This window comes from Mizuhopecten yessoensis, unplaced genomic scaffold (genome assembly GCF_002113885.1).
Source record: "Mizuhopecten yessoensis strain PY_sf001 unplaced genomic scaffold, ASM211388v2 scaffold11183, whole genome shotgun sequence".
NCBI classification, from domain to species: Eukaryota; Metazoa; Mollusca; class Bivalvia; order Pectinida; family Pectinidae; genus Mizuhopecten; species Mizuhopecten yessoensis.
Window position 1 is genome coordinate 965840 of NW_018408921.1, and position 12982 is coordinate 978821.

At 40.9% G+C, this 12982-nt stretch overlaps 1 protein-coding gene across 1 annotated transcript; it reads right to left on the reverse strand.

Moving 5' to 3' along the window:
• Positions 1–2419: 2419 nt before the first annotated feature.
• On the reverse strand, positions 2420–10264 carry LOC110440474. Its single transcript, XM_021483579.1, has 7 exons — positions 9851–10264; positions 8789–9121; positions 7733–8515; positions 5672–6241; positions 3929–4180; positions 3092–3580; positions 2420–2449 (listed from the first exon to the last, which is right to left on the reverse strand). The coding sequence occupies exons 1-7, from the start codon at positions 10262–10264 to the stop codon at positions 2420–2422; spliced, it is 2871 nt and encodes a 956-aa protein (XP_021339254.1).
• Between the last annotated feature and the right edge of the window lie 2718 nt (positions 10265–12982).

Sequence of the window (12982 nt, forward strand, 5' to 3'; positions counted from 1 at the left end):
GGCCAAGCAGGCAGCGGAAATAATTAATCAAGCAGAAATGGAGAAGGAGCAGAAGGCTGGAGCTAAGGTAAAAAGGAGAAATATATTAGGAGAAATGGAATAGGAGTACTTAGTAGATATGTACTAGGAGTACTGCGGAGAAATTTACCTAGAGTTCACTAGGAAAAATGTACTAGGAGAAATTAGAAATGTACAAGGATCATAAATACTAGGTGCAACTAAATAGTTTAGTAAAAGAATCTTGAATAAAAGTAATGAGGTAGCTTCTGTCTGAAACATGCATTTAAGAGATACAACTTATTTTGTCATAATCAACAACCTATTCATTTATTTATAATCACATTGTCAATGAGTCGAAGGGAGACAACTTAGCTCAACGTAGATTAAATTGTACAGGTAACCTCTCAGGCCGCTCTGGAGTGTACTTTTGTATTGTAACCTTGACACTTGAAAGTCCACAAATAAATTCCACTTTAACTTGTACTAAATTGTTGAGTCATTCTTGAAGAATTTGTCACCATTTGTACAATTTTGAATCCCCACCACCTAGGCCGTTTAAAAAACTTATTGACGTACGGACGACGGACGCCACGGTATGGGATAAGCTCACCTTGGTCCTTCGGACCCGGTGAGCTAAAAAGTTGACGGATGGACGGACGACGGACGCCGCAGTACGGCATAAGCTCATATGACCCGTCCGGCCAGGTGTGCTAATAAAATTACATATTAATGGTAATATAAATGTACAGAAGAAACAGATACGAAATCTTAAATTATCATGTCCCTTAGAAAGTTATCCATTCTGAGAACAGATGTCCTACATCCTCAAATTATTCAGTCTGGCTGAGATAAATAGAATCCCCCACCCCTTGTGGGTGTGATAGGGGAATCTCAACCAGAGGGGGAAGATTCTTAAGTTGCAAAACACGAGACTTTGTCGAGTGTTTGGCAGCTTAAGAATCTTCCCCCGAGGGTAGAGATTCCCCATCAAACCCTCAAGGGGATGAGATATTATTTTTCTCTGACCCTGTTCACCCATTATGAATCATATGAATTATAATTTTATTTTAAAGTAACCGGATAAATTCAGGGTTGACGTGACATTGATGGATTGTTGACGTGACGTCGTGATAGTGTTGACATGACGTCACACCATTGTTATGAATAGGGGAATCCCCCTGTCACAACCCAAGGGTGCGATAAGGATATCTCACACCATTTAAAGTGTGGCAACAGCTGTCCAGGGTAAGAAAGTCGATGTTCCATGTCCTTACAATCACTGATTGTAATACAGTACACTGAATGACTTTTCACAACATTTTATCACATCATGCATTTATTTTTGTAATTCAATTACAGGTTGACTGACAAAATAACCAGATGAAGTGTTCGGTCATAAGCAATACTCTTGATCTGATTACCTGGGAAATATTGGGGGATTGAAGGTGTGCATCAACAATTGTGCCTTACCCTTTTACAGCCTATAGAGTAACTTCTGAACCCTACACTGTGGCTGATAGAAATCCCATGTAGCCTATTTCATGTTGCAAGGAGAGAATCATACATAACTTGAAATATGCCAGTTTTTTACATGGTTGCTGGTACCCCATTTTACATCAACTTACACTGTAACAATCGGGATAATGTGTATCAATCAACTTTTGGTTTGTTTGTATTTTACTTCCTATTAACAGCTAGGGTCATTTAAGGACGTGGCAGGAGGAAAGCCTAGAGTTCCTAGAGACATACGGTCCGTATTTGGCGACTGCCCCACGTAGATCTCGAACCTGCAACCTAGTGGTGGATGGTCAGTTGTAGCATAATGTCAGATGCCTTAATCACTTGGCCACCGCGGTCGCTATTAATTTTGTATTTATCAAAGACACAGCACCAACAGCAGGAATCCAGAACAGACCACCGATCAGAAGTCGCAGGAAGCCAAACCTATTTAATCTGAACTGTTATAATCCAAGTGATTTTAAGTGATAACTAACCAATATATGCAAATTTTGAATTTCCATAAAACAAAGTGTCTAGAAATACAACGTTAAGTTATCTGATCAAATCAGTCAAAGCTATCCCATTGAAATTCGTTCAAGTTTCACTGTACACTGTAAATGTATATTGAACAGTGTGTGCATAATACAATATAATCATTAGACAATGTAGGAGAGATATAAATAATGTACGAACTCATTATATTAACAAGCATCATTCGGTTCCACCATTAGTCACATGGGCAGTTGTTAGTATTAGATGTGTATCTAGATTGCTACACACCGTTATTGTCGGTAGAATTATAAGGCGAGGAGGACTGATTATGATACTGTGAAGTATTAATTCTACAATATAAAGGCCCCATTACATCCAAATTGATGAATGGATCCTGTCAAATGTCTTAAAATAAAGGAAGACATTGTTATTGGGACACACCGTTGAATTCCACATTCTGAAGAACAGATACACCTAACACCAGTACGGCAATCGATGTCACACACCACGTAGTCTTGTTCGAAACGCTCACTGCCACGAAACTCTCACCTAGTTCAACATGAGCTGATCCGAACTCAGTTTGTATATATAGATTTTCTGGGGGTTTACAATTCAACTAGAAATATTTAATGTGCAATGAAAGTAATCCGGTGTGGTTTCTTTCCTCATTCATCATTTTAAGACTTGTGATCAGCCATACCTGTTAAGATTACAAGTAGCCTTCTGATAAAATCCAACTACCGATATTTCGTATTCAGCGAACAATGAATCACAATTGATTTTACCTCTTATACTTAAAAGTGAATCGGTTGTATCTACTACTAATGTTAAAGATGTAGATAATGGAGTAGGGTGATGGGTAGAGATGTCCCGCTGAGCTGGTGAGGTATTTACTACTAATCTTGAAGATGTAGATAATGGAGTAGGGTGATGGGTAGAGATGTCCGACTGAGCTGGTGAAGTATTTACTACTAATCTTAAAGATGTAGATAATGGAGTGGGGTGATGGGTAGAGATGTCCGACTGAGCTGGTGAGGTATTTACTACTAATCTTAAAGATGTAGATAATGGAGTGGGGTGATGGGTAGAGATGTCCAACTGAGCTGTTTTTGAAGAGGTATTTACTACTAATCTTGAAGATGTAGATAATGGAGTAAGGTGATGGGTAGAGATGTCCGACTGAGCTGGTGAGGTATTTACTACGAATCTTCATGATGTATATAACGGAGTAGGGTGATGGGTAGAGATGTCCGACTGAGCTGGTGAGGTATTTACTACTAATCTTAAAGATGTAGATAATGGAGTAGGGTGAGGGATAGAGATGTCCGACTGAGCTGGTGAGGTATTTTCTGCTAATCTTCAAGATGTAGATAATAGAGTAGGGTGAGGGGTAGAGATGTCCGACTGAGCTGGTGAGGTATTTACTACTAATCTTCAAGATGTAGATAATGGAGTGGGGTGATGGGTAGAGATATCCGACTGAGCTGGTGAGGTATTTACTTCTAATCTTCAAGATGTAGATAATGTAGTAGGGCGATGGGTAGAGATGTCCAACTGAGCTGTTTTTGAAGAGGTATTTACTACTAATCTTGAAGATGTAGATAATGGAGTAGGGTGATGGGTAGAGATGTCCGACTGAGCTGGTGAGGTATTTACTACTAATCTTGAAGATGTAGATAATGGAGTAGGGTGATGGGTAGAGATGTCCGACTGAGCTGGTGAGGTATTTACTACTAATCTTGAAGATGTAGATAATGGAGTAGGGTGATGGGTAGAGATGTCCGACTGAGCTGGTGAGGTATTTACTACTAATCTTGAAGATGTAGATAATGGAGTAGGGTGATGGGTAGAGATGTCCGACTGAGCTGGTGAGGTATTTACTACTAATCTTGAAGATGTAGATAATGGAGTAGGGTGATGGGTAGAGATGTCCGACTGAGCTGGTGAGGTATTTACTACTAATCTTGAAGATGTAGATAATGGAGTGAGGTGATGGGTAGAGATGTCCCGCTAAGCTGGTGAGGTATTTACTACTAATCTTGAAGATGTAGATAATGGAGTAGGGTGATGGGTAGAGATGTCCGACTGAGCTGGTGAGGTATTTACTACTAATCTTGAAGATGTAGATAATGGAGTGAGGTGATGGGTAGAGATGTCCCGCTAAGCTGGTGAGGTATTTACTACTAATCTTGAAGATGTAGATAATGGAGTAGGGTGATGGGTAGAGATGTCCGACTGAGCTGGTGAGGTATTTACTACTAATCTTGAAGATGTAGATAATGGAGTAGGGTGATGGGTAGAGATGTCCGACTGAGCTGGTGAGGTATTTACTACTAATCTTAAAGATGTAGATAATGGAGTGGGGTGATGGGTAGAGATATCCGACTGAGCTGGTGAGGTATTTACTTCTAATCTTCAAGATGTAGATAATGTAGTAGGGCGATGGGTAGAGATGTCCAACTGAGCTGTTTTTGAAGAGGTATTTACTACTAATCTTGAAGATGTAGATAATGGAGTAGGGTGATGGGTAGAGATGTCCGACTGAGCTGGTGAGGTATTTACTACTAATCTTGAAGATGTAGATAATGGAGTAGGGTGATGGGTAGAGATGTCCGACTGAGCTGGTGAGGTATTTACTACTAATCTTGAAGATGTAGATAATGGAGTGAGGTGATGGGTAGAGATGTCCCGCTAAGCTGGTGAGGTATTTACTACTAATCTTGAAGATGTAGATAATGGAGTAGGGTGATGGGTAGAGATGTCCGACTGAGCTGGTGAGGTATTTACTACTAATCTTGAAGATGTAGATAATGGAGTAGGGTGATGGGTAGAGATGTCCGACTGAGCTGGTGAGGTATTTACTACTAATCTTGAAGATGTAGATAATGGAGTAGGGTGATGGGTAGAGATGTCCGACTGAGCTGGTGAGGTATTTACTACTAATCTTGAAGATGTAGATAATGGAGTGAGGTGATGGGTAGAGATGTCCCGCTAAGCTGGTGAGGTATTTACTACTAATCTTGAAGATGTAGATAATGGAGTAGGGTGATGGGTAGAGATGTCCGACTGAGCTGGTGAGGTATTTACTACTAATCTTGAAGATGTAGATAATGGAGTAGGGTGATGGGTAGAGATGTCCGACTGAGCTGGTGAGGTATTTACTACTAATCTTAAAGATGTAGATAATGGAGTGGGGTGATGGGTAGAGATGTCCAACTGAGCTGTTTTTGAAGAGGTATTTACTACTAATCTTGAAGATGTAGATAATGGAGTAAGGTGATGGGTAGAGATGTCCGACTGAGCTGGTGAGGTATTTACTACGAATCTTGAAGATGTAGATAACGGAGTAGGGTGATGGGTAGAGATGTCCGACTGAGCTGGTGAGGTATTTACTACTAATCTTAAAGATGTAGATAATGGAGTGGGGTGATGGGTAGAGATGTCCAACTGAGCTGTTTTTGAAGAGGTATTTACTACTAATCTTGAAGATGTAGATAATGGAGTAAGGTGATGGGTAGAGATGTCCGACTGAGCTGGTGAGGTATTTACTACGAATCTTGAAGATGTAGATAATGGAGTAGGGTGATGGGTAGAGATGTCCGACTGAGCTGGTGAGGTATTTACTACTAATCTTAAAGATGTAGATAATGGAGTGGGGTGATGGGTAGAGATGTCCAACTGAGCTGTTTTTGAAGAGGTATTTACTACTAATCTTGAAGATGTAGATAATGGAGTAAGGTGATGGGTAGAGATGTCCGACTGAGCTGGTGAGGTATTTACTACGAATCTTGAAGATGTAGATAACGGAGTAGGGTGATGGGTAGAGATGTCCGACTGAGCTGGTGAGGTATTTACTACTAATCTTAAAGATGTAGATAATGGAGTAGGGTGAGGGATAGAGATGTCCAACTGAGCTGTTTTTGAAGAGGTATTTACTACTAATCTTGAAGATGTAGATAATGGAGTAAGGTGATGGGTAGAGATGTCCGACTGAGCTGGTGAGGTATTTACTACGAATCTTGAAGATGTAGATAACGGAGTAGGGTGATGGGTAGAGATGTCCGACTGAGCTGGTGAGGTATTTACTACTAATCTTAAAGATGTAGATAATGGAGTAGGGTGAGGGATAGAGATGTCCAACTGAGCTGTTTTTGAAGAGGTATTTACTACTAATCTTGAAGATGTAGATAATGGAGTAGGGTGATGGGTAGAGATGTCCGACTGAGCTGGTGAGGTATTTACTACGAATCTTGAAGATGTAGATAATGGAGTAGGGTGATGGGTAGAGATGTCCGACTGAGCTGGTGAGGTATTTACTACTAATCTTGAAGATGTAGATAATGGAGTAGGGTGATGGGTAGAGATGTCCGACTGAGCTGGTGAGGTATTTACTACTAATCTTGAAGATGTAGATAATGGAGTAGGGTGATGGGTAGAGATGTCCGACTGAGCTGGTGAGGTATTTACTACTAATCTTAAAGATGTAGATAATGGAGTAGGGTGATGGGTAGAGATGTCCAACTGAGCTGTTTTTGAAGAGGTATTTACTACTAATCTTGAAGATGTAGATAATGGAGTAGGGTGATGGGTAGAGATGTCCGACTGAGCTGGTGAGGTATTTACTACGAATCTTCAAGATGTAGATAATGGAGTAGGGTGATGGGTAGAGATGTCCGACTGAGCTGGTGAGGTATTTACTACTAATCTTGAAGATGTAGATAATGGAGTAGGGTGATGGGTAGAGATGTCCGACTGAGCTGGTGAGGTATTTACTACTAATCTTAAAGATGTAGATAATGGAGTAGGGTGATGGGTAGAGATGTCCGACTGAGCTGGTGAGGTATTTACTACTAATCTTGAAGATGTAGATAATGGAGTAGGGTGATGGGTAGAGATGTCCGACTGAGCTGGTGAGGTATTTACTACTAATCTTAAAGATGTAGATAATGGAGTGGGGTGATGGGTAGAGATGTCCAACTGAGCTGTTTTTGAAGAGGTATTTACTACTAATCTTGAAGATGTAGATAATGGAGTAGGGTGATGGGTAGAGATGTCCGACTGAGCTGGTGAGGTATTTACTACTAATCTTGAAGATGTAGATAATGGAGTAGGGTGATGGGTAGAGATGTCCGACTGAGCTGGTGAGGTATTTACTACTAATCTTAAAGATGTAGATAATGGAGTAGGGTGATGGGTAGAGATGTCCAACTGAGCTGTTTTTGAAGAGGTATTTACTACTAATCTTGAAGATGTAGATAATGGAGTAGGGTGATGGGTAGAGATGTCCGACTGAGCTGGTGAGGTATTTACTACGAATCTTGAAGATGTAGATAACGGAGTAGGGTGATGGGTAGAGATGTCCGACTGAGCTGGTGAGGTATTTACTACTAATCTTCAAGATGTAGATAATGGAGTAGGGTGATGGGTAGAGATGTCCGACTGAGCTGGTGAGGTATTTACTACTAATCTTGAAGATGTAGATAATGGAGTAGGGTGATGGGTAGAGATGTCCGACTGAGCTGGTGAGGTATTTACTACTAATCTTAAAGATGTAGATAATGGAGTAGGGTGATGGGTAGAGATGTCCGACTGAGCTGGTGAGGTATTTACTACTAATCTTGAAGATGTAGATAATGGAGTAGGGTGATGGGTAGAGATGTCCGACTGAGCTGGTGAGGTATTTACTACTAATCTTAAAGATGTAGATAATGGAGTAGGGTGATGGGTAGAGATGTCCAACTGAGCTGTTTTTGAAGAGGTATTTACTACTAATCTTGAAGATGTAGATAATGGAGTAGGGTGATGGGTAGAGATGTCCGACTGAGCTGGTGAGGTATTTACTACGAATCTTGAAGATGTAGATAACGGAGTAGGGTGATGGGTAGAGATGTCCGACTGAGCTGGTGAGGTATTTACTACTAATCTTAAAGATGTAGATAATGGAGTAGGGTGAGGGATAGAGATGTCCGACTGAGCTGGTGAGGTATTTTCTGCTAATCTTAAAGATGTAGATAATGGAGTAGGGTGAGGGATAGAGATGTCCGACTGAGCTGGTGAGGTATTTTCTGCTAATCTTCAAGATGTAGATAATAGAGTAGGGTGAGGGATAGAGATGTCCGACTGAGCTGGTGAGGTATTTACTACGAATCTTAAAGATGTAGATAATGGAGTAGGGTGATAGGTAGAGATGTCCGACTGAGCTGGTGAGGTATTTACTTCTAATCTCCAAGATGTAGATAATAGAGTAGGGTGATGGGAAGAGATGTCCGACTGAGCTGGTGAAGTATTTACTACGAATCTCCAAGGTGTAGATAATAGAGTAGGGTGAGGGGTAGAGATGTCCGACTGAGCTGGTGAGGTATTTACTACTAATCTTGAAGATGTAGATAATGGAGTGAGGTGATGGGTAGAGATGTCCCGCTAAGCTGGTGAGGTATTTACTACTAATCTTGAAGATGTAGATAATGGAGTAGGGTGATGGGTAGAGATGTCCGACTGAGCTGGTGAGGTATTTACTACTAATCTTGAAGATGTAGATAATGGAGTGAGGTGATGGGTAGAGATGTCCCGCTGAGCTGGTGAGGTATTTACTACTAATCTTGAAGATGTAGATAATGGAGTAGGGTGATGGGTAGAGATGTCCGACTGAGCTGGTGAGGTATTTACTACTAATCTTGAAGATGTAGATAATGGAGTAGGGTGATGGGTAGAGATGTCCGACTGAGCTGGTGAGGTATTTACTACTAATCTTGAAGATGTAGATAATGGAGTAGGGTGATGGGTAGAGATGTCCGACTGAGCTGGTGAGGTATTTACTACTAATCTTCAAGATGTAGATAATGGAGTGGGGTGATGGGTAGAGATATCCGACTGAGCTGGTGAGGTATTTACTTCTAATCTTCAAGATGTAGATAATGTAGTAGGGCGATGGGTAGAGATGTCCAACTGAGCTGTTTTTGAAGAGGTATTTACTACTAATCTTGAAGATGTAGATAATGGAGTAGGGTGATGGGTAGAGATGTCCGACTGAGCTGGTGAGGTATTTACTACGAATCTTGAAGATGTAGATAACGGAGTAGGGTGATGGGTAGAGATGTCCGACTGAGCTGGTGAGGTATTTACTACTAATCTTGAAGATGTAGATAATGGAGTGAGGTGATGGGTAGAGATGTCCCGCTGAGCTGGTGAGGTATTTACTACTAATCTTGAAGATGTAGATAATGGAGTAGGGTGATGGGTAGAGATGTCCGACTGAGCTGGTGAGGTATTTACTACTAATCTTGAAGATGTAGATAATGGAGTAGGGTGATGGGTAGAGATGTCCGACTGAGCTGGTGAGGTATTTACTACTAATCTTGAAGATGTAGATAATGGAGTGAGGTGATGGGTAGAGATGTCCCGCTAAGCTGGTGAGGTATTTACTACTAATCTTGAAGATGTAGATAATGGAGTAGGGTGATGGGTAGAGATGTCCGACTGAGCTGGTGAGGTATTTACTACTAATCTTGAAGATGTAGATAATGGAGTAGGGTGATGGGTAGAGATGTCCGACTGAGCTGGTGAGGTATTTACTACTAATCTTAAAGATGTAGATAATGGAGTAGGGTGATGGGTAGAGATGTCCAACTGAGCTGTTTTTGAAGAGGTATTTACTACTAATCTTGAAGATGTAGATAATGGAGTAGGGTGATGGGTAGAGATGTCCGACTGAGCTGGTGAGGTATTTACTACTAATCTTGAAGATGTAGATAATGGAGTAGGGTGATGGGTAGAGATGTCCGACTGAGCTGGTGAGGTATTTACTACTAATCTTAAAGATGTAGATAATGGAGTGGGGTGATGGGTAGAGATGTCCAACTGAGCTGTTTTTGAAGAGGTATTTACTACTAATCTTGAAGATGTAGATAATGGAGTGAGGTGATGGGTAGAGATGTCCGACTGAGCTGGTGAGGTATTTACTACGAATCTTGAAGATGTAGATAACGGAGTAGGGTGATGGGTAGAGATGTCCGACTGAGCTGGTGAGGTATTTACTACTAATCTTCAAGATGTAGATAATGGAGTAGGGTGAGGGATAGAGATGTCCGACTGAGCTGGTGAGGTATTTTCTGCTAATCTTCAAGATGTAGATAATAGAGTAGGGTGAGGGGTAGAAATGTCCGACTGAGCTGGTGAGGTATTTACTACTAATCTTCAAGATGTAGAGAATGGAGTAGGGTGATGGGTAGAGATGTCCGACTGAGCTGGTGAGGTATTTACTACTAATCTTCATGATGTATATAATGGAGTAGGGTGATGGGTAGAGATGTCCGACTGAGGTGGTGAATGTTGAATTGAAGGTAGAGATGGGGATGTCAGATGGAGGATCATACCAGGAAAAATGCCTGGGGAAAACGTTTACAAGCCAAGATGATAGTTACTACATGTATTTCTGTTTACATTATATCTAAATTCCTTTCCTATGGCCAGTGCACTGTGGTTTTCCGTATCATATATACAGTAACATTCCTTTAACTTCCGTTTGGAAATATCTGTAGCACTGTTCGGTCATGACACTTCCGTTGACCATGCAGGTAGCTGAATCCGTTAGCATAATAGTATAAAACTCTGAAGTCTATGGTTAAAATCACGGTCCAGCCCTGCTAAATTTTTACACTCGGAACCCTATTGTTGATTGTATTGTGTTAATTTCATTTGTATTATTTTTTGATAAAAGTCCTGCAAAGTATATGGTTTTTCTTTTCAGAAATGCTTTATCAAAGCCTAAGTCATGTCAGATAAAAACGCTTACTAATGCATAGTTAGAGGTTTTGAAAGTGGTACAGTGATCCCCAAATGAAATCAGTTTTTGTTTTTCAGTTTGTTCTTACATTGACTCATTTTCATATAAGTTATTAGTTAACAAATTCAATATTTGTCATGTTCAACTATTTGGTATTCAGAAAGATGAATAAATTCCTTTTTGAAATACCTCGGTACATGTTTCTACTCCAAAACCATTGGCTAATAAGGCTAGGCGAAGCGTACTTTTACAGTAACCATTTAATATATGTGTGTATCCAAAATAGGGCGAAGAATTCTAGTGCAGACATTTTAACAATTCAACAGATAAACCAACTTAAATGTTTCCACTGGTAAAGACTAGATCAGGCATGACCATTCCAATCAACCATTGGTCCCTATAACACACTCTGTTAGAGATAAGTGTTAGTAGTACGTCATTAACGACGGTTAATGACCAATTACAGCACTGTCCTGTTTATGTCATTAAACCCCAATGGGCATCCATGTTTTATACCACCATGGTAACAAGTCATCAATGATGTCATTATTTAGTGTATGTTATTGTCATGATACAGTACCCATTTTACACAAGTACCTAACAAAATTAAAATTTAATTCATTTTTTAACATGAATTATACAACAAAACATTTTCTCCAGTGTAAGCAACAACCACTTATATTTTATTACTTACAGTGTTAAAAGGGCTATTTAGTCTAATGGAAACCTAAAAGTCAAGTTGATACTGAAAATATATATCCCCAAGCGAAAATGTACGTAGTTTATAATGACATGACCTGAAGCGAATGCCCAGTGTGGTCGGTTTTATCTTATGGGAAAGCGTGCGATAAAAATAGCTACGACCGAATATCCAGGCCTTTCAGTGAGAAGAAAAACATGTGTCCAAAGCACAGTCAGTTTTGAGTTTGATTCCGCACAACCACTCCCTGACATCTAAACATCCACTCCCTGACATCCAAACACCCACTCCCTGACATCAAAACGCAAACTCCCTGACATCAAAACACCCACTCCCCGACATCCAAACATCCACTCCCTGACATCTAAACACCCACTTCCTGACAACCAAACACCCACTCCCTGTCATCCAAACACCCACTCCCTGACATCAAAACGCCCACTCCCTGACATCCAAACACCCTCTCCCCGATACCCAAACACCAACTCCCTGACATCTAAACACCCACTCCCTGACATTCAAATACCCACTCCCTGACATCAAAACGCCCACTCCCTGACATCCAAACACCCACTCCCCGACATTCAAACACCCACTCCCTGACATCCAAACAATCACTCCCAACATCCAAACACCCACTCCCTGATATCAAAACGTCCACTCCCTGACATCCAAACATCCACTCCCCGATACCCAAACACCCACTCCCTGACATCCAAACATCCAAACAACCACTCCCTAACATTCAAATACCCACTCCCTGACATCAAAACATCCACTCCCTGACATCCAAACAACCACTCCCTAACATTCAAATACCCACTCCCTGACATCAAAACGCCCACTCCCTGACATCCAAACACCAACTCCCTGACATCCAAACACCCACCCCTGACATCCAAACACCCACTCCCTGGCACCCAAACACCCACTCCCTGTTATCCAAACACCCACTCCCCGACATCCAAACATCCACTCCCTGACATCCAAACACCCACTCCCCGACATCCAAACATCCACTCCCCGACATCCAAACAACCACTCCCTGACATCAAAACATCCACTCATGACCTCAAAACAACCACTCCCTGACACCAAAACACCCACTCCCCTGACATCCAAACACCCACTCCCTGACACCAAAACATCCACTCCCATGACATTCAAACACCCACTCCCTGACATCCACCTACTCCACCTCCTAGTAACAATATATTTATATATATGTATACTGAACATATAAAAAAACTAGAAATATGTCAAAATGACATGAAAGTCACCCCATCTCCTGTATGATTATTTCAGTATAATAAATCATTGACCAAGCTACAACTGACATATTTCCACCTGTCAATCAAAATGGTCTAACAATGACCAGGTATGCATACACGCTGTTTAGGTAACCATGCCAACCTACTAGGATATAATAAGAAAGCATGTGGTTGATTTACTTGAAGAAAATGTTCCATGTTTTATGACCATAAAACACAAACACTGCAAATAATTTC

Coding starts and splice junctions, on each gene's coding strand:
- LOC110440474 (XM_021483579.1), bottom strand. CDS start 10,264: ATGAAGATTAGTAGTAAATACCTCACCAGCTCAGTCGGACATCTCTAC. Junction 9,122..9,850: donor ACCTCTTCAAAAACAGCTCA/GTTGGACATCTC, acceptor TACATCTTCAAG/ATTAGTAGTAAATACCTCAC. Junction 3,581..3,928: donor GTAAATACCTCACCAGCTCA/GTCGGACATCTC, acceptor TACATCTTCAAG/ATTAGTAGTAAATACCTCTT.